Source organism: Peromyscus leucopus, chromosome 14, assembly GCF_004664715.2.
Source record: "Peromyscus leucopus breed LL Stock chromosome 14, UCI_PerLeu_2.1, whole genome shotgun sequence".
Lineage (NCBI taxonomy): Eukaryota > Metazoa > Chordata > Mammalia > Rodentia > Cricetidae > Peromyscus > Peromyscus leucopus.
Window position 1 is genome coordinate 46,769,753 of NC_051075.1, and position 27,059 is coordinate 46,796,811.

The 27,059-nt window shown below is 49.4% G+C and overlaps 1 protein-coding gene across 9 annotated transcripts in view; it reads right to left on the bottom strand.

Moving 5' to 3' along the window:
- Positions 1-253: 253 nt before the first annotated feature.
- Tmem229b (transmembrane protein 229B) overlaps positions 254-27,059 on the bottom strand; it is a 43,643-nt gene continuing 16,837 nt past the window's right edge. For 5 of the 9 annotated variants that reach the window (XM_037210671.1, XM_028876105.2, XM_037210668.1 and 2 more), the window contains exons 2-3: positions 15,236-15,416; positions 254-3,690 (exon numbers count right to left, since the gene is read on the bottom strand). In XM_037210671.1, coding sequence (XP_037066566.1) covers positions 3,169-3,672 — 504 coding nt within the window. In that variant the 5' untranslated portion in view covers positions 3,673-3,690; positions 15,236-15,416 and the 3' untranslated portion in view covers positions 254-3,168. Of the gene's footprint in view, positions 3,694-15,235; positions 15,417-16,969; positions 18,921-19,397; positions 20,261-24,750; positions 25,187-27,059 lie in introns of those variants that run through there. The other 4 variants (XM_037210669.1, XM_037210665.1, XM_037210664.1 and 1 more) reach the window with 4 other exon arrangements.

Sequence of the window (27,059 nt, forward strand, 5' to 3'; positions counted from 1 at the left end):
ATCACATGGACAGGTATAGGCAACCTGTATGCTGCTGGGACTCCGTATCTACCTTTGTCCTGGGACTACAAGAGTTAGGGAGCTTTGGGGTGAGTTCAGGTTGCTAGAGAGGGTCAGGGCTGACAGCAGGGTCACACCCTCCTCACCACCGGCCAGCCTGGTTCAGGAAGGTGTGATGCAGAGAACGAAGGGCCCAGCCTCCAGTGGCCCCTGGGGCAAGGGCCCCCGAGTGGAAGAGAGGAGTCACAGACAGTCCAGGAACACAAACACCAGTATATTTTGTGTGCACAATTATGAAAAGGAAGAGAGAGACAGACATAGCAGGCAATGGGCTCACAAGTCAGTCATGTGCCGTTCTCAAGAGCCGTCCAGTTGGAAGACAGTCCTATCCATTTCAAAGGGCCTGTTCCAAAACTGGGGCCGCCAGCTTGTCCAGGTCTGGTGGCCTCAGGGTGGAAGCCACTCTCTCGGCCTTCGTCACAGTTCATGGCTAGGTCTCTCCTCTCACCTGCCACCTGCAGCCAACACTTGGCACAGCCCAGAGCTTCAGACATAGATTCTCACATGAACTGACCCGCTCAGCAGTCTCCTGGGAGATCCATGAAGAGTAAGGGACCAGGACAAAAGGGACTCACAGATGCTCCCTATGTATTATTGCTGTGAATAAGCACAGGCCATTGTGACTCTCTGGCATGAGGAGGGGACAGGGCACTGGAAGCCTAGCAGATATCCAAAGCAACTCAACCATGCAGGGCAGCATACTTAACGATCTGCTGAGTCCCAGCAGCATACAGCTGCCTTGGGCTCAGAACATCAGAGGCTCCGTAAACAGCTAGTGGACTCCCCACTGCTCAGAAAGGCTTGGTGACCCCAACCTCTGTGTCCCTGTGCACTAAGAGGTTGGAGCCCCGAAGAGAGCCAATAAAGCAAGAGCTGAAATCTGGGCTCCACTTGGTGAGATCTGAGCCTGTGGGTCTGTGGTCAGGCCTTTACATTGCAGCTTCCCCTGGCTGGGGATGCTGGGCCTAGGAGGGGCCACAGGAGAACAGGGGACCTGCATGAGCAGATCACATTGCTGAGCATTGCCAGGCAAACAGATTCACTCCAGGAAACCCTTCCGACAGGGGACTAAAGGGGCTTGAGGAAAATGGTGCCAGGGAATGCCTGTAAGGCAACATCCGGAGTGCTGAGACCAGGGGCCACCCCATGGCTTTCTCTGGTGGAGAACTGGGGTCTTAATGAATGCTGGGACACCTCAGCAAGCCACTAGACTGGGTTGCGAAGGTAGGTGTGAGGTGGCCTAGAGAGGCATTAGGATTCAGGGAACTGAGATAACACAGAATTGGAGGAAGGGGCCTATAAAATAAGGAAGTCTCACCACTTGGAGATGGAAAGCAACCACTCCCATTGGAAGCCTGAATCCCTGGAACCCACAAAGTCCTATAATCCGGGCTACAACAAAACCAGAAGCAGCCCCCACTACACACACAGAGAGAATGGTTTTTGATGATGTCTACTCAAGAACACTTCATTCTGCCCTGGACAGAGAGAACTGGGGGGAAGGAGGCCACAGAAGGTTGAGTCTTTCTCCCAGCCCTGCTGACCCTCGCCTGGTGCTCTCTGTATGCTTCAGCGGCTTTCCACAGTGGCACCATCTCCTTTTAAATGATCTATAAGAAAGAAAAGGCTGACTGCTACCTCAGAGTCCCCAGGGTGGCCAAGAGGAGACTGCCACGTGGGATGGACACTCTTTGATGGACTGACTCCTCCTTTCAAAGGGTGGAGGACAAAAATCAGAAGGGCCTGGAATAAGGATTCCACCTGTCCACTGCCAGCAATGGACCCATCACGGGGGCAAGCTAAGACAACGGAGCTCACCACGCCCATGAGTGTGGCAGGGCTAATACTGTTGGAGGAACAAGCTCAAAGGGTCAGCCTGGCCAGGAGGAGCTAGCTGTAGGAGGAGCAGCCCCGAGAGTTAGCGTTGAGCTGAGGCTGTGGTAGAACTCATCTTTTTCCAGAAAAGGGGCTCCAAAGAACCTTCCATGGTCTTCCATAGCTAATTCCCCATGGGTCTCCAGCTAGATACCTGCTCCCCTATTTCACAGGAAGTCATATTGACTAACTGGCTTGTAAACAAACCAATGTGGGCACATAGGACCTAGAACTCTGCCTTTTTTTCTTCCCCTGTGGAGCCACAGGACACCTCTAGACCTAGATGGGCACTGGGGGGATACTATGCGTCTTTAGTAGGACCTCTGCAGGGAGGGGGCACCAGACCACCATCCCTGGGCCAGGGAGGCAGGCAGGCTGGCCCCGGTCCCCAGATGAAGGGGCGGGGGAAGGCTGCGGGAAGGCAGGTGGGGCCCATGTTAGAGCTGTGCCTCCGGCCGCTGCTGTGTTCTGTAGGGAGCTGGGAGAGGGGAATCCGGATGTGGTGACTGACAGAAAATGGCTGCCTGCTAGTGGGAAATGTCTTGAACGTAAGAGAAAGGGGAAAACGCCACCAAACACACGGGATTGAAACCCCCCAAAAGCCCAAGGTTGGTAGGGATCCAGCACCACAGGGGCCCCCCCAGAAGGCCATGGGAGCAGCGTGGGGCCCTGGGGGAGGGGGACGGGCCAGAGGAAGTTTTCCCAGCCCTTGTACAAGAGCAATGCCACCAAGCAGCCTGCTGGCTGCTGGGTCTCTCTCAGGCTGCAGCTCAGAGGCCCCTGGGGAGGTATTGGTTGCAAGCAAGCACCTGAATATTGCCTAATAGGGCCAGCCAAAGCCCAGCTGAAGCCAGGGGACAGGTGGGGTGGTGGCCCCAACAGCAGCCAAGGCCTCCTCAGACCTTGTCTCCCACCCGTGGCCCCAGAGTTCATGTCCCTTCATCAGGACAGGCCTGCTGCTTCCAAAGTCATCCACGAAGTCCAATTGTTCATCGCCCAGGCTCCAGTCCCCAGGATGGGTGGAGAGCCATGGACCAGTCCCAGTGTTCTTCTGTTGTCTGGACACCCATCTCCCCCACACCATCCCACTGCCCACCATGTGTGGTTGTGTTTGCTCTACCGGACTAAGACCCATTTGGGGGCAGGGCTTGTGCTGGTCACCCCACCAGCTTGGTCTCTCTGTCGTTGAAGTTCCTAGGAGAGGCCTTAGGTTCTCACATTAACCTTCTGAGCTCAGTCGGTCTTCACGTGGCCATTGGCCAGGGCTGGCGGACTGGCAGGCTCCCCGGGCTCTGCATCCTTGTCAAAGCGTAGGCGGAGGGTGTTGCGGATGATGAACTGCTCCATGATGAGGGCCCCACAGAACCAGGGCACCGCGTACTCCAGGGTGATGAGACCCATGAAGTCAAAGTCGAACTGGGAGTAGTCCCAGGGGCAGGCGTTGAACTGGCGCAGAATGAAGCCCGTGGTGAACTCCCACAGGTAGGTCCAGAGCGTGTAGATGAGGCAGCGCACCAGCAGAGGACAGCGGCCCCGAAGGCGCAGGTACATGCGCTCCACGATCAGGATGGAGGTGCCGTAGATGAAGAGGGCCCACACGCTCGTGACCCCCGGGAACTTCCAGTTAAAATTCACCACGAACTCCCAGGCCGCCGTGAACATCACCTCGCAGAAGTAGCCGTGGATGGCGTATAGGTACCAACGGGACAGCGCTGTCAGGGGCTCGGCAGAAGCCATGGTGACGACTTGGGCTTCCTGCTGGGGATACAAGGAGACAGATGAGGGGTGCCACCCTGCACCTTTCCCTGCTTCCTGCTCCCCATCTCTGTGGTGACCAGGCTGGAGGGGCTTTCAAATCTGTTTTTACCTTTCTCCGTCCTCTTTGGCACTAACCATAGTTTCAACCTTCTGCTCTGTGGTATCACCTCAGTTCCACTATCCCTCAGTCAAGTGGGCCTGGGAAAAGGCCGGAAGAAAGCCTAACCCACTGGCTTCCCCTGAACAACTCTACTCAAATACTATGTGGAAATGTCTACTGAACTCCATAACATTTATGGTCCTCTGAAGTCAGTTGAAGAATCAGCTGCCCTGACCCATAGGTCTCTCCCTTTCTCACCAGGCCAATCAGGGACCCTGTTTTTCTCTCCACTTCTTTCCCAACAGTTCCAGGTCACTCATATTCTGAAATCTAAGCAGTCTTTTCTCTCTCTCTCTCTCTCTCTCTCTCTCTCTCTCTATATATATATATATATATATATATATATATATATATATATATATATATATTTCTCACATATTTCTCTCATATGTATCTATATATAAAATATCAATATCATAGCTACATATTACCATTTTTATAGTTTTTAGCTGTACAAATCAATAGCACTAACAACATTCATAATGTTGCACAATCATTGTTGCCATGATTTCCAGAACCTTTCTAATGTCCCAAACAGAATCTCTGCACCAGAGCTGGGATGTTGCTTAGTTGATAGGACTTGCCTAACACCATGCAAACTGGGTGTGCTGGTATATACTTGTAATCCCACAGAGGTAGAGGGAGAAGGATTAGGTCATCTTCAGCTACATAGAGAATTCAAAGGCCAGCCTGAGCTACACAGGACCTTGTCTCAAAAAAGAGAAGAAAACTATATTGTTAAATGCCAATCCCCTATACCTCCTTCCTCCAACTCCTGGTGCCCATTGTTTCAGCCTCTAAATCTGACAGCTCTCATAATTTTTCTCCTGTGGCTAATTATTTGACTTAGTGTAATATTCTCCAGGTTTATGCAGGTTGTAGCCTGTATTGGAACAAACCCCCTTTTGAAAGATCGAAGGAATTCCACTGGATGGAACATTCTGTTTCTCCACTGTTCATAGACGCCTGGATGGCTTCCATTTTTGAACTATGCTGTTACACATGGGTGAACATCATACATCTATTCAAGCAAGACCTGCTTCTAGCTCTTTTGGGTCTATACCTAGAAGTAGAATCATTAGGCTGCATGGTCATGTGTGGTAGCCTTTCTGAAGAACTGCTGTACTGGGTTGGAAAGGTGTCTTAGTGGTTAAGGATACTTCCAGAGGACTCGGGTTCAATTCCCAGCATCCACACGGCAGCTGTCAACTGTGTGACTCCAATCCTAGGGGACCTGACACTCTGGCCTCCGTGGGCACCAGGCACACATGTGGTCCACATCCATATAAAACACGATACACATTAAAAAATAAATTCTCAAGAACTGTGGTACTGCCTTATACATGTCACATCCTCAGCAGAATATGTACAAATCCCAGTTTCTTTGTATAACTGTCAACATTTGGTTTTTGTTTGGTCCGTAACATCCATCCTAAACTAGATACCTAACTATGATATCACTGTGGTCATGTTTTATTCTTAACTGCCACAGTAGATGGGGTTCGGCTCGCCCTCTTTCACCCCTCCTCTCTCAAATCTCACTGCCAGTCAAGGCCTGGCTTCCTCCCATCATGCTTCCCTACAGCCTTGTCTGGCCCCTAGGCCCCTGACCTGCTTCTGTCTTAGAGGGTCTGGGCCACTCATGAGGTCCACTCTCAGAAACCAGTCTATTTACTTTTTGATGCATGGGCCGCTGTGATTCAACTGGCTCTCTAACTTCTTGAATGAACTCCTTGAGTGACTGTTTTACAGGCTTGTTACCCAGCTGTTGCCCCAGGCCTCTCCTCGGTCAGAGTCTAAACAACACATCTTTTTTTATGGAGAGGGCAGTGTGGGAGAACTCACAGTTCATCAAGAATGAGACGTTTCGTCAGCTACCAGTGGGCATCCGGCTTGACAGCTACCAATCCTGTCTCCCAGGCAGGACAAGGGACAGAGGTTACCAAGGTGGCATCTGCAGTTTGCCTACCTGACTGAGAATCCTAACACCAATTTTAGCTACACAGGCCTCACTGCAATAATACTTATCTACCCTAGTGCCTTAAATCACGTTATTTAAAACTCACACTTAATTAAAACTCATATGAAGCCAAGTGTGGCAGCATGTGCCTGTAGTCCTAGCTCTTGGAAGACTGAAACAGGAAGACTGCAAGTTCCAGGCCAGCCTGGGAGACATAACAAGACCCTTGGGCAACACAATTAAAAAAGAGGGAGGAGAGCAGGGGTCAGTTTGCCCACCCTGCAGAGGCCCTGTACTTAATTCCCAGCCCTGTGTAAACCGGGCATGGCAGTATATAACCGTAATCCCAACACTTGGGAGTTGAGTAGAGGCAGGAGGATCAGAAGTTCAAAGTCATCCTTAGCTACATAGTGAGTTCTGTCCAGCCTGAGCTGCAAAAGATCTGACAGAGGGTGGTAGGGGGGAGAGAGAGGAGGAAGGGGAGAAAGGGAAGAGGGGAGGAAGGACGTCTTACTCCTTTTTATATGCGAGACTGGGAGGGAATATCATCTTTCTCACATCTCCAGGGTCAGTAAACAAGAGTTAGACCAGACCCAGTTCTCAATCCCACTTCCAGACGCAGCCTCCTGCATAGCCCTGTGTGCCTCCTGTTCCTTCCTCACTCAGAAACATGTAAGGTCGTCCCCCCCCCCCTGCTTTCCTAATGGAACATGACAGCATCCTCGGCCTGCCATTCAAGGCCCCCAAGTATCTCTCTTCCACCTCATTCTCACCACCCAGGCCTCCCTGGCTGCCCTGTTTATCCTGTTTGGTGTGCCTTCTCTCATCCTTACAAGCGCACCCGTGGTGTCTGGGTGATCTTTAGAACAAATCTCTCCTCTCACCAGCCACAAACCCTCTTCCTCCCCTGAGTTTCCACAGCACCCGACCCCTCTGATGCAGATTATTTTGTTAAATTTCATTGATAATTTTCAGTTCCATGCCAGACCTTATCTACTTGGCCAACACAGCCTAGACCTCTTCCTTCAGTAATACAACCAGATTCCTTCTCTTTCCTGGGCACATCTTCCTGATGCATGCCCTGTGGTTACCTCAAAGCTCTTTCCTAAATCAAACTCAGTATCTTTCCCCCAAAACCAGTTTCTCTCCTTGGACCCTTCCTGATTAATGGCTCTACCAAGCAACCAGTTAGAATTGAGAGGCCCTTTGTTACATTAACCCAAGTTTCTGGGTGTCAGGATCTATGTGTCAGGTTCATTGACACCCCACAGCGTGAACACAGGACTGCACTCAGCAGAGGGATGACAGTAGTTCTCAATCATTAGCAAATGCCACCAAGGATATCATCCCCAGACCATATCCGAAATCACCCATCATTTCCTATTGTAGCTCAGGCTTCCGTGGATCAGAAGATCTCAGCTGGCCTAAGTCATGAGGCTGTGAGTCATCCGAGGCTCTGTTCTGTGCTCAGCTGGGGAGGCTAAACTGGAGTGACTATGTTCTATCCGTTCTCATCTTCGTCCTGGACACAGCAGACTGGCACTTATCGCACGGTAAGTGATAAGTCATAAGTCCGAGAACAAGCTGGCCCAACCACACAAGTGTTTTCCCCTCTGGCCAGGAGGAAGAAAGGAGGGAGGGAAGTCACTCTTAATGGTCCAGGGGTGCAGCTAAAGATAAGGAACAACGCCGAATGTTCTGTAATACAGTAGGCTAGCTAAGGTTGATCGTGATTCATTGTGTATCTCAAAATACCGAGCTGGGAGGATTTTGAGTGCTCTCAAAAAAAAAAAAAAAAAAAATGACATGTTTCAGGCGATAGTGCCAATTACCCTGATCAGATTATACGTTGTGTACGTGTATGGAAATGTCACACTATACCTCATAAATACAAAAATTTACTGTATGTCCCTTAAAGAGTCGTGTGTTTGCCAGGGTCTGATGTATCCCGGTTTGGCCCTTGAATTCACTGTGTAGCCAAAGATAACCTTGAACTTCTGATCTTCTTGCCTCAACCTACCAAGTGCTGGGATTCCAGGCATGTTTTACAGCACAGTGAACAGTGATGCCATGGGAATCGAACCCATGGCTTCCTGTATCCTAGGCAATCAATCAGCTGAGCTCTATCTTCAGCTCCCATTCAACATATTTTTAATATTATCATTATTTAAATTCTTTTCAAAAATAAAAAGGCAGTCTATTTTTTCAAAAGCCCTGCTTAAGGCTTAAGGCATGTCTGCGAACATCTCATTGGTCAAAGTTAGTAGCCCCTGCACTTTGCACCTTTTGAATCTCTTGGGAATCCATCTCCTCGTGGCTGCTGTTCTGGTTCAACTGAATCTCACCAGGCAGCTCTAGAGTCTCCCAGCCTTGTCTTGCCTACTTCCAGTTCAAATCCATAGCCAAAGTGTCGAGCCAGGGTGATCTTTCGAAAAGACCAGTCTGACATTGCTCCCCATTAAAAGCCCATGTGTGCATCTTCAACATCAGCATCCCTCAGAGATAGCTGGCAGAGTCTGTGTGCCTCCTGTCCAGCCATCCTGGCCAGCTCTGTGCTTTGGATCCCAGGATCACTGTCTTTACTGGGGTGCCCTTCCCATTTGCTGCCTTTGCACCCCCTACCCCTATATCTGTCACAGTCCACGAACCGCCCGTTCTGCGAGACTCGAGTGCTGTCCACCGACCTGTGCGCCACCTTCACACACCTTGTTCATTGCCCCAACACCCCACCCTCACTTTGCTGTGATTCATCCAAAAGCTAACGCCAGTAACCATCTGAGGAACATTTCACACAATGCAGAGAGAAAAGGTCAGGATTGGAAGCTGTGTAGTTCATACTGGATTTTGCAAGGGTGTATTCCTGTGTAAATATGCAAAACATTCAGCATGAATTGCCACTGGATGAAATTATATATGATTCTTCATTACATTTGTCTGTAGATTCTAAACTTGACAAATAAAATGGGCCCAAGGAAACCTGAAGTCATGCAGAAATGATGCAGGTTTCTCCCTCCGGCGCCATCCTCAACATAATTCACAACTTAGATGTGAACACAGTGTAGTGACTGAGCTCAGCAACCCTACATCCTAACTGTTTGGGCCGGAGTCCTGCCTTGATATCCCAAATCTGTAAGATCCTTGGCAAGCTTCCTCCTGCACCCAGCCTCAGTTTCCTTTTAAATAAAGTAGGGGTTGCTGGGCGGTGGTGGCGCACGCCTTTAATCCCAGTACTTGGGAGGCAGAGGCAGGCGGATCTCTGTGAGTTCAAGGCCAGCCTGGTCTACAGAGCGAGTTCCAGGAAAGGCACAAAGCTACACAGAGAAACACTGTCTCAAATAAATAAATAAATAAATAAATAAATAAATAAAAAAAATAAAGTAGGGGTCATGTAAATGACCACCAGTTATTGTGAGCATGAATTATCTAGCTGCTACTAAACACTGCAAACAAAGGCTACAGCAATGGTTCAGGTAAGATCACTTGCTGTTCTTGCAGAGGACTAGGTACCCAGCACCCACATGGTGGTTTACAACTGACTATAGCTCAAGTTCCAGGGGGTCCAATGTCCTCTTCTGGCCCCTGCAGTAACTTCATGCACAGGGTACACTTACATACATGCAGGCAAACACATATATAAAATTTAAAAATCTTAAAGCACGCACACACACACACACACACACACACACACACACACACACACAGACACACACCTGCTAAGATCCTGTCCTTTCTGGCATAGCCTCTCTTGCTCTTAGGGTCACCTTCCACTTCAGGCAGTGTCACTATGCCCCTGCCCTAGTCAGCTTGCTGGCAGCTTTCCCTGCTAAGCAGGCTTAGGAGACACTCAGCCACGGAACCAGGAAACCCTGCGAAACAATAGTCCCACACACATAGCCTGGGAGAGCAAATGTGAGGTCCCTGCTTCCCTGTGGCTGCCCACAGCTGAATTAAGGGGAAAGGCCAGCCCTGAGGGTCAGGCTTGAAAATGGATAGAATAAAAGAGGAAACCCTCCCAGGACAGCCTTGCAAAGTTCCACTGTTGTGTACATTTCCTCCATAGACCAAGAAAGAACAGACTTGAGTCACAGGGAAGCGCAAGAGAGGCTGACAGGCTTAAGGCAGGTGGTCCAGGCAGAGTTCCAAGACTACTGGGCCTCCTAACTTGACTCAGGCCCCTTAGGACTCAGGCCTGTCCACTTGCCCTGCACTCAAGTCCCTGACTCCTCCCTAGGCAGGGGATCCTGGGATGGGGAGCTTCCCACTCAAAGGTCTCCCCTAGAGCAACTGGATATGACTATGTGGATCTCCTTACAAGCCAACGTGTGTGTGTGTGTGTGTGTGTGTGTGTGTGTGTGTGTGTGTGTGTGTGTGTGTTGCTGGGGATCAAACCCAGGACCTTGGACGTGCTAGGCCAGTGCCTTGTTACTTCACTCCTTCCTCGCCCAATCCTGCTTCTTCATGCTGACTTTAAATCCCGTTCTACTTGTCTCTGATCCCGCCGCCTTCCTAGAATGGCCAAGAATGGTTTCTCAGCTGCGAACTGCCAGCTCTAACTTTCCCAGGTGACCTGGAAGAGCTGGACCTCAGAACTTTATCAGCAGAAGCAACATGGCAGGAGTTTGTGTCGAAGGACAAGAGGAGCTTAGGACAAAAGGGAGCCAGCTCAGAGAAAAAGGGGGAGGACAGGACAGGGAAGAGAGGGAAGCCCCTGGCCTGGCTCCATTTCTTGTCAGCAGGAAGCACCCGGGCAGATGGAGGGACGCATACCTAGGCAAGGTCAGACCTTGTCCAAGGGGTGGGGTCAGGGGAACCCAGCTGGTCCGTGCTGTGATGTGAGCAGCTCAAAGACTAGCTGGGGGCAGAAGACAAGAGAATATGAGAGTCTCTTGGGTTGGAATACAGCTCTGTGTGGCGGGAGGTGCTCAGATGAAAGAGAGCATCTCAGAACATCACCCTCAACTCCCGTTTCTAATAACCGTAGGTGCTATGCCCAAATTGTATCTAGGACAGGCTCATCCATCCTCTACTGGGTCCGACAGGCCCTCTCCTTGTCCTGCCCTCCCTTCACCTTCTGCCCCTTCCAAAAACTCCTTGCTCAGCTCTGGAGTCAGAGCCCTGGGAAAGTCTACAGCAGGCGCCAGCAGCTCCGTGGGTGGTGGCCCCGTTCTCCTGATAAGTACCACTGTTCTAAGGACGCGACATAAAGATGGGACAGCCCAAAGGTAACCAGTGTGGCACAGAAGAGCGTGTAGCCAGGATTGGAAGCATGAGGGAACTATTTGGAGAATGTGGATGGTTTCACCCTACTCGTGCCTGTTGGTGAAAGAACGCAATGTCCCGGAGAAGGATCAAAACTCAAGTGACCCGTCAGATTGAGGGAACAAGTGGTGGGCGGGGTCAAGGGACCTGGCTTCTTGCATCCTGTTCCCAGGAATATCTCACCTGAAGCTCTCAGCGTCTGCTGAGGCTCTAACACAGAGCAGTGTCACACAGGATGGGCAATGGAGAGGGATGAATCAGCCTTAAAGAGACCAGGATAGGCAAAGCCAGATGGAATGGCCGTCTTCGGTTTCCCCATAAATTCTGATTTTATTCCAGGAAGTTAAGATGCTGTACCACAATGGCTCTAGGGATTCCTGCCCAGGGGAGCATCTTGCTAGGCTTGAAATCCCATTCTCTTCCCGAGCTTCACTCCTCACACCCAAGCACCCGGATCGCTACCATTCCATGCTGAGGAGCCACACAAGCCCATCTAGGAGATCTCTGGGCGAGGATCTTGAGTTCTGTCCCTGGAAGGATTGGGACTGAGGGTCAGAGGAGTCAAGGGCGGCGGTGGGGGTGGAGGGCAGGAGTGCGATCATCCTACATCTGTTCTATTGGCAGATCTGAAGTCACCATGAGCGTCCCTTGTCATCAAGATCAAGGAAGAAAAGCAGACATACTGCAGGGCCAGAATGAGTCAAAAGAGGCCACTTCCTGTGGCCAGTGGCTAGCTCAGATGCCACCAACTTCTACCCTTCCTTTTCTTGACAGGCCCCTGGGATCAGTGACCCTGAAGGCCTTGATGAGGTAGTTCCCTTACCTCTCAAGTGACAATAAATACCAGGTGTTCTCAGCACTTACCATGTTTTAACTCAAGAGAATTCTAAAGCCTATTTTCGGGGGGGCGGGCAGTGAAAAAGACAGAAAGAGGTTAAATAATTAGCTTATGTTTTTACAGCACTAAATGGCTGGACTAGGAACTAAATCCGCATAAGTCTGGCTCCAGAGGCTTCATCCCTAATCAGCACCCTGTGCTCCAAAGACTGGCTCCAGGCTCCTCGGAGGTACTACATCTTCCAAGGCGCTGTCTCTAGATACTGAGAGGCATCTGGAGTATCAAGAAGATCCATGGAAATGGATGTGTGCTTCTCACTAGTCCATCCAGCACGCTCAGAACTAAGTGTTAGACACATCACAGGCTCCTGGCCTGTTTCTCAGACCAAATTCTGGCAGGAGCCATGCAGAAGTACTCCAAGGTCAAAGCTAATGTTCCCAGGACGATGGCAGCAGCCAACCATTGGGACCTCAAGTCATGAGCCATTTAAAGACCCTTTGCCAGGGCACACATTACCTAGTGCTTTTCTAACTGCCAATCCACCCTGGTATGGAAATCTGAGACAGCTCAGCCCTGCTCTGGAAATGCCAGCCAAGAGCAGTGGCCTGTGTACAGGATGTCCAGAGGAGCCATCTGTCCAGAGCAACAACAGCCAGGGTGTCAGAAACAACCATCCCACACAAGACTTGGGAAGGATTCAGACACTGAGCACATCCCAGATGGGAAGGATGGCGGTGGTAGGGTTCAGGGGAATGAGAGGGCCTGGGAAATGGGGTTTGTCCAGGCCCAGAGATTCACTGGGCTTGGGAAGCCATGGGCAACTTGCAGGTTGGGGCCACGGGCTAGGCATCCTGTGCTCTGTCTAGAATGCTCTTCTCGGGGCCTCTGTGTGGCTGTCTCTCTGTTGTCTGAGACTCAGGTCTCAACTCAGCTGTCACCCTTCTGAGACCTTCCCTGAGGCCCCAGTCAAAAGTGGACTTTTTATTATTCAATTTATCCCGTCCTATTTTCTTTGTAGCCCTTTCTAACAGTGTGCTACTGCTTACACCCTTGCTCCAACTGCAGTGAGAATTCTATAAGGGGCGAGACTTAGTTTTCTTCCCCAATGCCTGGCAATGATGCCTAATAATCTCTGGGGTAGATGAATGAATAGATGGATGGCTGGGTGGATTGACAGGTAAATGGAAAGCTAGGCCCAAGCAGACCCAAGGCCTTAAACACGGTAAGAATGGGTATATAGAGCTAGCTAGCTCAGCCTTTCTCCTCTCCTTTACTTGGGAAGTACAGTCTTTTAAGAGATTTTAGTTCTAAAATTTAAAAATATCTTATTTTGTTCAATTACTAAAGTAACATGTGCTCCCTGCTAAAATTTAAATATTATAGGAAGAAATGACTTCGTGACCAAAAAAACCTCCCCATTCCACTTCTTAGAGAAAGTCACTATTAATGGTGCCTTCTGCAGCCACCCTGATTAAACTGTTGTAGAAGAAGCCAACCCTGGCTCCACAGAAAGGAAGAACACTCATAACGAAACCGAAGCCACAGAGCCGATGTCTGTCCCCTTTGCAGTCCCCCAGGTGCACTTTGTAAGTCACTGTAATGTACAGTCTGCCCCCGGCCATTTTCACGTAGCTCGGGACCGTCTTTGCCAAGTTCTACAGCCTGTGTGCTCATCCTGACAATAGCTATATAATATCCCACACCAAGTGGAAAACTATAATTTCCTTCACTAATATGTTCAACAAAGGTAATAATTGTTTCCATTTCCCCTATTACAGAGAACACCACGGAAATACCTTTCATGCCTGTAACAAAAGAAATTTAGTCATTGTCTTCTTTGAGACTATTTCATAGTAAAAGATCCATCCCTCCCTTCCTTCCTTCCTTTCTTTCTTCCACCATTTTTCTTTATTTGAAACAGAGTCTCCAAGGCTGGCCTCAAACTACTGATCCTCTTGCCCCTCAGCTAAAGACATGTGCCCCCACACACACATTCAGATAGCTTTCTTGTTCTCTTTTTTTCTTTCTTCCTGCCTTCTTTTTCTCTGCTTCCCCAACCCAGAAAGGGTCTTGCTATATAGACTAGACTGGCCTCTATCCAGATATCTGCCTGTCTCTGCCCTCCAAGTGGGGGTTTATAAGCAAATGTTCCCACGCTTGGCATGAAAGATCTCTTCATGAGTAATTCCAGATGTGGAACTATTGGATCAAAGGTGTGACAGTCTTCAGACTAATGGTGTAGATTACTATGGCAACCTGTGCCATGTGATGAGTAGGTCTCACATTTGGGTCACTACATCCCCACGGTGACCTCCATGAACATCTTCCTCCTCCCAGGCCCCCTCAAGTCCAGGTTCACTCATCCTATTCTGGCTGCAAATCAACTCAAGAACACCCACTTCAAAAACCTGTTAGTAGCACACTGACTTTGCAAGCATAAACAGACTGATAAACAGGTTCTAACCCTCAGCTAGGAAAGTTGAGATCTATCTACAGCTGAGAAATAATCCAATTGCCCTGTTCCCCCTCCCTGCATACTCCAGTATGGAATCAACTCTAGGCTCCAAGAGACCAGCCCATGACCTCTTAGAGGCTGTCCAATCTAGATGGTCTCAAGACAGCAGTAGTGTCAATCGCCTGCCCTGTCTCATGGGAACTTCCTTCTTTCTGGTCCCCAATGCCACCACTGGATTGTCTGCTCTGCACTCACAGAATGGCCTTCAGGCCTCTGGGGCTTGGGGATATTCAATTGTCATTCTTTAAACCATCATCAAGGAAAAGCCAGAGGCAGAGACAGGGATGGAGGCCAGATGGAGACGGACAGGTACACTCTGCAGTCAAGCCTATGTAGGGCTTGTCTGAACTAAGGAGCTTCTGATGAAAGCAAGAGGACTTGCCCTGCCGACTCCTGGTCCCTTTCATGGTATCTAAGGTCCTGAGGTTCTACCCAGCTCCGTCAGGGCCAGTACATTAACTGCTCTCAGGGTGAGGGCAGAATTCAGATTCTAGGTAAGGCATAGCCCTCACTGTTTGAATGGAAAGCATCCAGGAGCCTCTTGAGGAAAAAGAATATGAGTGTCTGTTTTTATCTCTGTCAGCCAAGCTGGGTCTGGCTCAGTTTTAGAAGCTATAAGACGGCTCCAACAGTGACATGGCCTGAAACTGCTCAGCGCTCCCCTCCCATTCCAGAATTGTAGCCCTGTGACAAGCCCTTGGACAGGAAGCAGGCTGAGAACTTGAACCCCAAGACCTGTACCCATGCTGATGAGGTGCCAAATGGGGAGGCAGACAGGGCCAGCGATCCCCACGTCTGGGGCACACTCACTTAACACAGCCTTGACCGCAGGGCTGGGAACAGACATCAGGATCGCTGTGCCGCTGTGTCCTGGTTTAACCTTGTCTTGGCAACAGACTGGACCTTGGTGCCATACTCAGCGATGTGGACAAGCATTCACTCCAGAGCTCAGCTAACTCTTGGCTGGTTGGCTGGCAGCTTCCAGGTGTCTCTGGGAATAGAAGAGGAGGCCATCATTAGCTTAACCCACCCCCAGCACTGAGCCACCAGGACAACTAAAAGGTAGAGCTAAGACCAAGTACTCAGCAACAGGCCACCAAGGTTCCTTTCCTAGAACCATTCTGCCATCCTTGCTGCTCAGGGCAGGTCAACCTAGACATCAGAGGCCGGGCTGGTTCCCTGACAATCATCTAGAAGGGTTAGAACTTAGGGGCATTTTGTGCCACGCATGAATGGATGCACGTCTTGAAGCCTAAAAGAAGATACCATTTTTTAGAATCCAGCTCCATTCTCAGCTCCAAAGTATACCTTACCATGCAGTGGAGACATCTCTTTGCAAGGGTAGTCAAGAGCTTCATGACACAGGATATTTGGTTTAGCATTTAGAGAAAGAAGTATACCACACAAGCAGAGAAAAGCAGAAAGTGTACTAAGTACCCCCCAACCCAAATTGAGCCTGATGGTGTACCCCTGATTAAAGCACTCAGAAGACTTAGGCAGAAGAAATTTCCCGAGTTCAATGTCAGCTGGGGCTACATAGTCAGTCCAGGTCCAAGAAACAAACATATCAGCAAAAAGTCCCAAACCTTACCTGTAATCCACTACTGTAATATTCTTCTCATCATATTAATAACCAGACTACTGGTGAGATCCTTTATGGTAAGGCTGAGAACTGGCTATAAGCCGATATGAATCTTACATCATATGGCCGTTTGCCACATACATTCTCTCAGTAATATCCCTGAGACATTTTTTTTTTCTTTTTACAATACTGAGGATTGGACCCAGGACTTGACATATGCCGGGCAAGGTCTTGACCATTGAGTTATATCCCCAGATCTTTAAAAACTGTCTACCTTGAGGAAGAAACACACAACTCTCCTACCTCCCAGAAGATAGAATTACAGGCTTGGCTAGCCAGACTAGCAAGACTTGACCATTTACTTCCCGAAGACTCCAGAATTACCTTGTTCCAAAATGAAGTTACCAGAGCCCCCTTCCCGCTCCCTTTGATACAGCGCCATCTATGCAGGTTCCCAGACAGGACTTGGCCCAGCACATGTGGCCACTTAAAAGCTGACAATAGTGTGGGGGGCGGGCTGAGAGGTGGCACTATCACCCCCACGAATGGGTAGAACACAGAGGTGCCGCTGACTTGTACTGATTCCCTGCCACCTTCCTCCCTCCCAGAGGCTCTGAGTGGAAGCAAATCCTCTCCCATTGTCGCCTGAGCTGACCACTTGTAAGGCAGCAGATGGCTGACAAGAGCAAGTTTGAGGGTCAGGGCTAAAACGTGCCCTGCTAAGACTGCTTTAGGGACACACCTGTCCCCATGTCTGCTCTTTCCCTGGTCCCCCAGGCCTCTGCACAGAGAGAAGTGAAGGTACATGCTGTGTGTGCGTGCATAGGTTGCTATGCTCAGCCTTGCCTGTCTCTCCCCAACTCCCCCATAAACAGGAAGCTCAGCTCTCTCTCACCTGTTCGTCTTCCTCCCCTCTCCTGGCTGCCTGACTGGGAGGGGGCAAAGGTCACCCTGGCACCTACCTATCATCTTGAGGAAAGAGTCCTAACGAGGCAGGTTCCATATCCTCCGCCACTAGCACCCCCATGACATGTGGCCTGGAGAGTTCAATCCCACCCTAGGGCACTTCCCCTTTCCTGGGGCCTAGGCAGGCCACAGCAACAGCACATGTCAAAACAGAAACAGAAACCAAAAACCACATCCTGCTCCTTCAGCCTGGTGCTACAGCCCTCTGTAGCCAGGAGGAGGTGACTCCACTGTTGGGGGGTCAGAACAGGCCTCTCTGGGAATCCACCTCTGGCTGGATACCTCCTGCTTCTTGGTCTGCTGGCTTTTTCTCAGGGGCGGGTAAGATGCTAGGGTCATAGGAGTCCCACCTTTTCCTGCAAGTGCACAAGCTGTCCCCAGATCCCTCTCATACTCCAGCCTCATCCAGGGGACAGAGGCTCTGGGGCTCTTTTGTGGGTCACATAGCCCGAGTCAGAAGCTTGGGCAGTGCGTGAATGTGCCAAGTGCCCTCACAGCAGCTAACATGCAGGCAGAGTCAGACCTTCTCAAGCTTTATCAACTCTCGTGAATCTCTTAGGACACCTATAGAGCAGGGAGGGGGTGGTGGAGACGGCTACTAAGGCATGGGCCATTACAAGATTTGCTTACATCTACATGTCTGACTCAAACCCCAGGCCTCGGGCACCTCACCCCTTGGAAGCCCTGTGCATTGTGCCTTCAAGCTGCTTCCCTCCTGAACCTCATCTTCAAGGCCCATGTCTTGCATACAGTGTGGTCTCCTCAGTCTATCCTGTGGCCAGTTACTTTGTACAAGTTTCTTTCCAGTTTCTCCATTAGCATGCCTGAGACGTTCCTAGGAGAGGGAAGGATCAGGGATTACCACTCAGTTCCAAGCCCTCCTCCGCAGCCTACAGACGCCTGCTCTTTCTACTGCTCTGTGAGGCCATCCACAGAGTCATGGATGGGTCATCCTATCATTACGTTCCCATGAGACTTTGATCATGTTTCCACAAAACATGTCATCCCGTTTGAAAATAACCTCACGTGTGTTTATTTCCCCTCCCACAGGATGAATTCTTGGAGACCACAGATCTCCTATTGGACGGCGAGACTAGCAGAATTAGAGAAGGGTTCAGCTAAATTCTCGGGTGATTGAGTCATCCACTTGGTATTAACCAAAGCTAGCAATGCCCGGAGTTTGTCTGTAATATCTAGGGCACCTTCACGGAAAGGGAGCTCTCCCATTAAGCAGCATCAAGAGGGGTCTACAAGGCTGTCTTTGCAGAGGGGAGGAGCAAAGGGGGTACTCCTCTCCTTCTTCCATGTCCAAGCATCATCACAGACCGGAAGTGGGTGTCATGAGTCTGGACAACACAGGAGATCTGTCTGAAAGCACAAAGGGAGAGTGGGGTTGGGAACTGTGTCCCAGGTGGGCATCCCTGGGGATACTACAGGCTCCGAACTACATAGGCAGAGGTTTAGTAGGTCCAGGTCAGAGGATACAAAACCGGTTCTGTTGTCTCTACACTGTGCACGGGCAGTCAGTTCTCATGAAGAGGATTCATTTCCCAAAGAGGTTTAACCAGCAGCTGCTGGCAGGAAAGTCCCCTGCATCATTTTCTCTCCTCTGTAACTATTTAGGGTAAGCTGGGCTTGCAGGACTCAGTCTGCTTCTCTGACTGGCATCTAAATCCTCTCACCTCCTCTGTCTCCATGGGCTGGGACCTAAGAAGGGAGCCAGACGGGGGTAGAAAACACCATCCTTTTCATTTGCAGGCCTTTCCTCCCAGAAATTCCCAAATCTCCCAGAAAAAAAAAAAAAAAAGGTAAAGATCAAATATTCAAACTGGGCTTGGCATTTGCCTGTAATGCCAGCATTCAGGAGGTGGAGGCAGGAGGATCAGGAGTTGGAGGCAAGCTTCAGCTACTTATCAAGTTCTATGTAAGACCTTGTCTAAAAACAAAACAAAACAATGATAATAATCCACTAATAAAAAAATCAGATGGTTCACCAAAAACAACAACAAAAAAACCACTTTCACAATTAATATAGAGCACTTCCTTAACTAGCTGTGGGGGATTCCCTACACACAAACACACACACACACACACACACACACAGAGAGAGAGAGACAGAGAGAGAGAGACAGAGAGAGAGACAGACAGACAGAGAGACAGACAGACAGACAGAGAGATTCCTCAGCAGATACCCACTGCTTATCCTAACAGTTTATTTTACCCCTGACATTATACCCTGAGATAATGCCAGATCCCACAAAGTTGAGAGCTCACCCCCATATGGCGGCCTCACCTGAGATGCCAATCACAGGTTTTCACCAACACTTCTGACCACTGACTACAAACCATTATTTCTGGATCTCCTGTTTCTGCCTGATTCATTTGCTAGGGTGTCTCTCTCACAGAACTCACAGACACACATACCTTGCCCGGGGCAGCTGGATGAAGAACTAAATGGAGCAAAGGGAAGGTTGTGGGGTTGGCATCCCCAGTACCCTCTTGGCACCTGGGGACACAGCACACGTTGATGGGACTGTCATGAGTTTTTATACTCCGAGAGGTGGATGACTAGGGCTAGAAGGTCCACCCCTCTAATCTCTTCATCACGAGGTATTTGGGTGATTGGCTCCATCCTAGCTAGGGCTCCACCCTAAGCATTTCATTAGTGAAGACTCATGTGTAACCGAAGCAGCTCATTCAACGGTGTGTGAGCTTATTCTATAGTGAGACCAGCCCTAAACACTATGGATTTGGCAGGTTCCCAAAGCACAGAGTGACCACCCAAAGTTACAAACACAACTGGAGACCAGGTACCCTCAGGAATGGGCAGTCTGTCATCATCCCCTGGGAAGCGACTAGGAGGTACAGACACACTCAGGATGACCGCTGACCCCACAATGCACTTGGGTTTGGCCTTCCACTTGGCTCCTTGCTCTGGACTTGGACTCTGGATATCCCTGCCTGCTCCTTGTCTCTCCCATCTTCTCTTTAACGTCAGGACTCCTTGTCCTGGCACCCAGCTGGCCTCTCTCATTCCTCCTCATCTAGTCCGCTCTACCTTAGCCAGAGCCTTCCAATCTCCCTCTCTAAGCAAAACACTGATTGCCCAACTAGTACACCTGGGAGTGTGGTCTCTGACACCCACCCCCCACAAGCTCTTTCCTTCCCTTCCCACGATGCTCACTGGCACCTGGTGGCTCCTGCCTGCTGCCTGAAAAGCTGGACAGCTGCTGAGCTTTCTAATTAGCCGCCTGGCTGCCGTCCCAGAGCTAGGCATGTGTTACAGTAAAGCATCTCCTTACCCCCACTTCGTCCATAATCCCCCCCCCATGCAGATCCCATCAGGTCACAGTCAAGAAGCCCCATCACATAACACTGGTAAACCACCTCCTGTCAGCCATAAGAGAAAAAATAGCGACCTTACAACCCCACAGAGTGACCAGGAATTAGTCCGTCCCCACTCCCTGTTCGAGACCAGCCTGGTCTACAAATCGAGTTCCAGGACAGCCAGGGCTGTTACACACAGAAACCCTGTCTCAAAAACAAAAACAAAAAAACAACAAAAACAAAAACACCACAGCTAGACTGGCCTAGCAGTGTGGTGCCACGCCCTGCTTCCATAACTAAGTCACCCCAGAGATTTCTACCCAAGAAGTTCTATTATTCAAGTTCACTGTAGGCCAGGCACTGTATGCGGTGTGAATAAGACAATGCTCTTGCCCCCTCACCCCACAGACAATTCCCACCCCTTGTTGCAAAGTATCCAGTGTGCTGTACCGTGCCAGTTCAGGCAGGCAAAACCCCTGCCTGCTAAGCAGAGGTTCACCAGCCAGAAATGCCCCTTGTCGGCAGGCACTGGTTCCTTATCAGCCACAATATATCAACAGGTTTAACACGTGAAGACAAAATGAAATGCTTTGACTGATGACCTAAACTTCCATGTGATCAGAAGAATTTAAGTAGCCTTATCAAGCCCCCCAATCCTACACACACACACACACACACACACACACACACACACACACACACACACCAAGACAGGGTTTCTCTGTGTAGTCTGGGCTGTACTCAAACTTGCTTTGTAGACCAGGCTAACCTCAAACTCATTGAGACCTACCTCCCTCTGCCTCCCAAGTGCTGGAATTAAAGGTGTGAGCCACCACCACCTGGCTGTTGAATGTTCCTTTTTATCCAAGTTAATATGAGCTTTCTGTCACTGTCAATCAAGAAAATCCTCATACAGGCATGAGGATCACACATCCATGTGTCCATCTATACAATCAAGAAAATCCTCAGACAGACATGAGGATCACACCTCCGCATGTCCACCTACACTGCTCCAACAGCGGTGGCTCTACTCCTTGGGACAGAAAGGGAAACATGGAGAATGGGAGAGAGGTCAGACTTCAAACATGGTGAGTCAGTTTGAATAGAACAGCTATCACTTCAGACATTGCAAATCTCCCTTCTGGTCATCGTCTAGACTTCGGTTGGTAGAGGGGAAAATTTAGCTTCCCTTTGCCAGCAACCTAGCAAACCTTGACCATCCCCTGGAGACAGCACTCATGGGGACCAGAGATGAGGCATAAGCCAAGAACAGGTAATGCACAAATTCATTTTTTTTTCTGAAAATTCCAAAAATATACTGTCTGATTGGATAGTCACTGCACACAGGAGATTAAGTGTTAATAAGTAAAAGTGAACGAAATTGAAAAATTAAGCTCTCAGATGAACTAGGTACAGTGCAAGTATTCAAAGCTATATGTGGCCCTGGTCTGCCATATTGGACAGCAGATATGGAATATTTCAGATGTCACTGGAAATGTCACTGGATAGCACTACTCTAGATCTTCTAACATTGAGTTCCATTCCCTTGGTTCCGAGATTCTTGACCTACTGAACAGATACCTGCATTCTCTCACCAAGTCAGAAACAGGTCTAGGTGGCCAAAGCTACCATTTGAAATGAAGGGAAGGTTAACCTTTCATAAAAGTCACCATTTACTGTCTGGAGAGAGACTTCTTTTTGTCTGGTTTTTTTTTTTTTTTTTATTTTTTTGACAGTTTTTTTCCCTGTGTAGTCTTGGCTGTCCTGGAACTCACTCTGTAGGTTGGCCTTGAACTCACAGAGGTCCACCTGCCTCTGCCTCCTGAGTGCTGGACTAAAGGTATGCACTACCACCGCCCAGCTCTGAAGAGTGATTTCTCTTCAAGAGACCAGAAGACAGTCATGGCTATTGATGAATGAGGCCAGGCCTTGGGTCTCTGCCTATATCTCAGACTACAGGTACTCTCTTGAGTGTTAAAAAACATTTATTGCTGCTCTTCCATGCCAGACAGTGTCCAACAGACCATCTCATCTGACTCTACACAAGTCTATGAGACATGCATAGACCCCAATTGATTTGAGAGGATGAAGCTCAAAGAGGTTAAAAGATTTGCTTAAGTCTACAGCTAAAACCTTGGAGGGCAGAAGTCTCTACTGGTACCTACCCCACACTCACACACATACACATCACTCATGGAAGAGCGAGATCTAAGGGGAAGGCCTAGGAGGACTTGGTTTGCCTATAGCAATGTGCCATTTATAATTAACAACAGTTCCTCATGGAAGACAAATCTCATATGAGCTACTGGAGATCACCTATAGGACCAGAAGAGCACCTCCCAAAGATCTGCCAAGAAGGCTTGAAAGGCACCATACCATAACCACAGGAAGGCCGCAGCATGGAAGATAAATCTGTGATGGTGATAGCGGTCAGAAGACAGGGCATATGACATTTCTCTGGGTTAAAGAGGAAAAGGCCGTGATACAAATTTATTTTAGGCAGCTCCCTGGCCCACAGGTCCCTTATCTTTGCATTCCCAAGTTCTAGACAGCACTGGCACAGAGTATCCATCTGCCAACCTGGAGGGAAGGCAGGTGTGTGTCCTCCAAGAAGGAGGAACTTGGGCCAAAAGCAGCCTGAAGGGCAGGTATTCTGGGGTGACGGGCAGGGACAGAAGACTGATGGTTCCTCTGTGGAACCTTGAATGCTTTCCACCTGATTCCATCTGGCCCATGTCCTTTAAGTGACGGCACGCAGGAAAGGTCGTCAGACACGTGGCGAAGCGAGACACCAGCCACCTCAGGCACCTTCATCAAGAGCCGTGAGCTCAGCAATCCCGGCCCCTCCCTCGGCCTCTTGCTGGACAGCTCCATCTACTGAGCAAGCGCCCAGCCTTGCAACACGCTCAAATTATGACTCCAAACAGCAGTTAGGCAAGAGTAATTAAAGGCAATGTTATCTCAGTCAGCCTCTCATTAGCCATATAATTAGACTGCTGAAAATAATTAACATTCCTTTTGACAAAGGAAACAGAGGACCTATTACATTCATTAAGGCAGCCTCAAGCCAGCCCGAGGAGGCTGAAAAATAGAACTCATCACCTCGTCCTGCCCATGGCACAGCAGCGTTGGGTGACTCAGACCGAGTGGCAAGTCCTGCCCTGGGCCAGGCTGCTGGGTGAGTGGATGTTTGTGACACTGTATACCTCCATGTGTCTGTTACAGATAATAACAACGCACATGTGCACAGGGAGAAAGCAACCAGGGGGAGGGCTGGAGGCCAAGGGTATGCATCTACCCCCTCATGGCCCTGGGCACGACAGAAAAGACATTTTTTAAGGAACAGTTAAGCCAGTAAAGCACCAGAAAACAAGAAGGAATCACAAGGACTTCCTGAAGACGGAAGGCAGGCGAGAATACGTTGAGGAGAGCCGCCCCCTCCCAGTAAAACAATGAAATAACAATAACGATAGCTGACATTCAAAAGCGCATGTGAGGGCATCGTTCCAAGCATTTGCCGTGTATTATCTCACTCAGCACTTACAAAAGTCCTGTGAGTTAGAGACGATTATTGTCTCTCCTATATACAAAGAGACCCAGAGTCTCTAGAGGAAACTTCCTCCAGATGTTAGGGCTATGATGGTACCACACGTGAGCGTGGCTACAGAGGGGCACTTTCCAGGGTCCATATTTAAAGTGAGCACATGTGGGACACTTGAGTGGAGGAGCAGAGATGGACACTGGGGTAGAGAGGCCAGGAGACATCTAGACCACGACGCTACCTCGCAGGCGTATCCTATCCTCCTGGAAATAACACGGCACAGTGGTGGCTGGCACCAGTGCTCAGAACTGATGCTCCCAGAGAAGCGACCAGAAAACCTGAAAGAAATGGACACACAGTATTCACGCAAAAATGAGCCAGCGAAGACAACAGGATGAAATGATTGAAAATATGATAGCTAAGAGTCGGTTCTCTTCTCCACCATGTGCTCCTTGGAATTGAACTCAGGTCCTCAAGGCTTGGTAGCAAGTGCCTCTACCCACTGAGCCATTTAGCTGGCCCCAGAAGCTACTTTTTAGAATAGCTAGCATGATACAAGTACTTAATAGGATTTTGCTGAACAAATCGAAAGCTTTAGGTCCTGTCTTACCATAACTGGCTGTCCCTTCGACATATATTCTAGCCTCTCGGGTCTCTGCTCAGAATTCCCACCCCTCACTCCATCTGGAATGTCCCTGTCTCTTGTCCATTTTCACCTACTTGTCCTTCCCTGCACACTCAAAGATTACTATCTCAAACAAAAAGAAAAAAAAATCACTCTCTGTGGAAAGAGTCCACCACAGTCCAGCCCCTAAACTCCTAAGGTCTCCTAATTCTCCAGGGTCCCAGGACAGCGCTGGTTGAACTGTGCAGTGAGCTCACAATATTGACAATTCCCAGGCCTCTTACCTTTCAGTAGGTCCAAGTCTTTGTCTTGGTAGGCAGCAGAGAGCTAAGGAGAGGGCTCCGGGGCTCCTTTAATATCCCCCTGTGTGCAATAAAGCTGAGTAACATCTGCGTGAGGGACAAATCAGCTTCTACTGATGGGAGAAGGATGAGGAAAACAGGTGTGGAGAAGCCGTGACTCAGTGGGTCCAGGCTCAGCACAGTCAGGCTCTTTTTGAACTCTGACCCATTGGGCTAATCAGAGATACCTGTGACCCAGTGGGCTAATCAGAAAGACCCGTAGACACATGCTGGCTGGTTGGGGATCCAAGGGGAACAGATGTGAGAACAAGCCAGGGAGAAGGAAGAGCAAGAGACAGCCTCTCCAGACACAAGAACTCCACCCTGGGATGCCAGTCATCTGCCAAAGTGTCCCTGGAGAGCGGTTCTCCCCTCCCCTCCCCTCCCCTTGCTTCTCCTTCATTCTCTTCCTTCCTCTTCCTGGGATCAGGTAGTCTGCATTCTAAAGCCGGAAGACGGGGTTAAACTCTTGGGGCTTTCCCTATGTGTAATCAATGTATTTTGACACCTGTTTGGTTCATCCACCCCTAAAAGTGAGTCAGGCTACTGGTTAAAACCAGAGCTTTTGAGGTTTCAAAACGTGCTAGTCTAATCACACTTGCCTCTAGGCCGTGTTTCTCCCTTTGGAGGTCTCACTTGGGCTTTCTAGAGTGACGGTCCATTTCCAACACCCTCTACCATCCCCTCCACCGAATTCTTAAATAACCCGCCCGCCCACCGCAGGTACCATCCCCTCCTCAGGTTCACTGCCTAGCTCTGTGTGGGCCACTTTAAATAACGCACAGCCAGGTGGTGGAGTCTTTACAGGGGTTCATGGGAGTGCAGCAGGAGATGGAGCAAACTGCCCACTGCACAGATGCATTTACCGAGCGATGCAGAAATCCTTAGGTGCATCTCAAATGTGCAGATCGCTGGATGATGAACAGGCTGAGCAGGAATGCTGGGGGCACAACAGGGAAGCTGGCTGTTTGTGTTTTTGTTTGTGTATGTTACGAGTGCTGTGTCTGCATGGATGCCTGCGTGCCAGAAGAGGACATCATATCCCGTTATAGATGGTTGCTGGGAGTTGAACTCAGGACCTCTGGGAGAGCAGCCAGTGCTCTTAACCACTGAGCCATCTCTCCAGTTTTAAAAACTGGCCGTTTTTAAAACAAAATTTTAGAGGGCTGAGGGTGTGTGGTGGCCCACAGAGGCTGTCTAATGAGACCTGACTCAGGGTCAGAGAATCGGAGCTTGCTTTACCCAGCAGGGCTGCATAATAGGATGATTTGGTCAGGGGCATGTTCACCAGGGTCAACATTTGGCTGTACGGTGTGCTTTGATCTTGCAAGGGGGAGGTCTTTTGCCTCTCCCCTTGGCATATTATAAAAAGCCCTTTTGAATAAAGCTCTGGGCGACTGGGTATTGACCCAGGACCCTCCCAAAGCTATCCTGTGTCTCTTTCTATCTTTCTACCTAATATTTCCTCAGTCCTCTCCCCTCTACCCAAGAACCTTCGAAAGGTGGTTCCACAGATTCCCACGAGGGTGCAATATATCAAACCCTAGAAAACCAAAAATGTGTTCCCTTATTACAGTGCTTTTCACTGTAATAACGGGATCTTTTAAGTTCATCTTATTATCCATGCATTCATCAGCATATTCACTAAACAACCGCTCAGTACCTATTTGTTCCACCAGGTATGTATATGCAAAGACCATGGACTCAGAGGTTCTAGCCCAGGCCAAATGTCTTGACACTTTATCAGGAACACTCATACATGCTTAAGACACCAGAGAAAATTATTTAATGAATGGGATTGGGGGTGGGCTCAGTGGCAGAACATCTGTCCAGTGTGTTTGACGCCCAATTTTCATCTCCAGCATAACAAGAGACCAGATATCCATTCTGAAGGCCTCCAAAAATCTTAATCCAGCCTAGTAGTGAAATTAGGAATTGTGATCCCAAATGCTAATGAGGACTGAGCAACCAACACACGCTTGTTAAGACTATTAAGAACCCCAACCCATGTTAGTGCAGAGCCATAATGAAAGATGACGGACAGGACTTAGGAGTGATTAGCTAGGGGGAATTGAAGATGTCACCCCGACTTCTGCCCCTGGGGATCCAGGGAGAGGCGCAGCTCTGGGGACCCACAGTAGCTGTGTTTCAGATGCTCTTTGTGCTGGAGACGCCAATAGGGGAGCCAGCTCAAGGCTGGACATGGCCTTGGGACCTGAACAGGATGGAGCACAGCAGAGGAGGAGCATGCT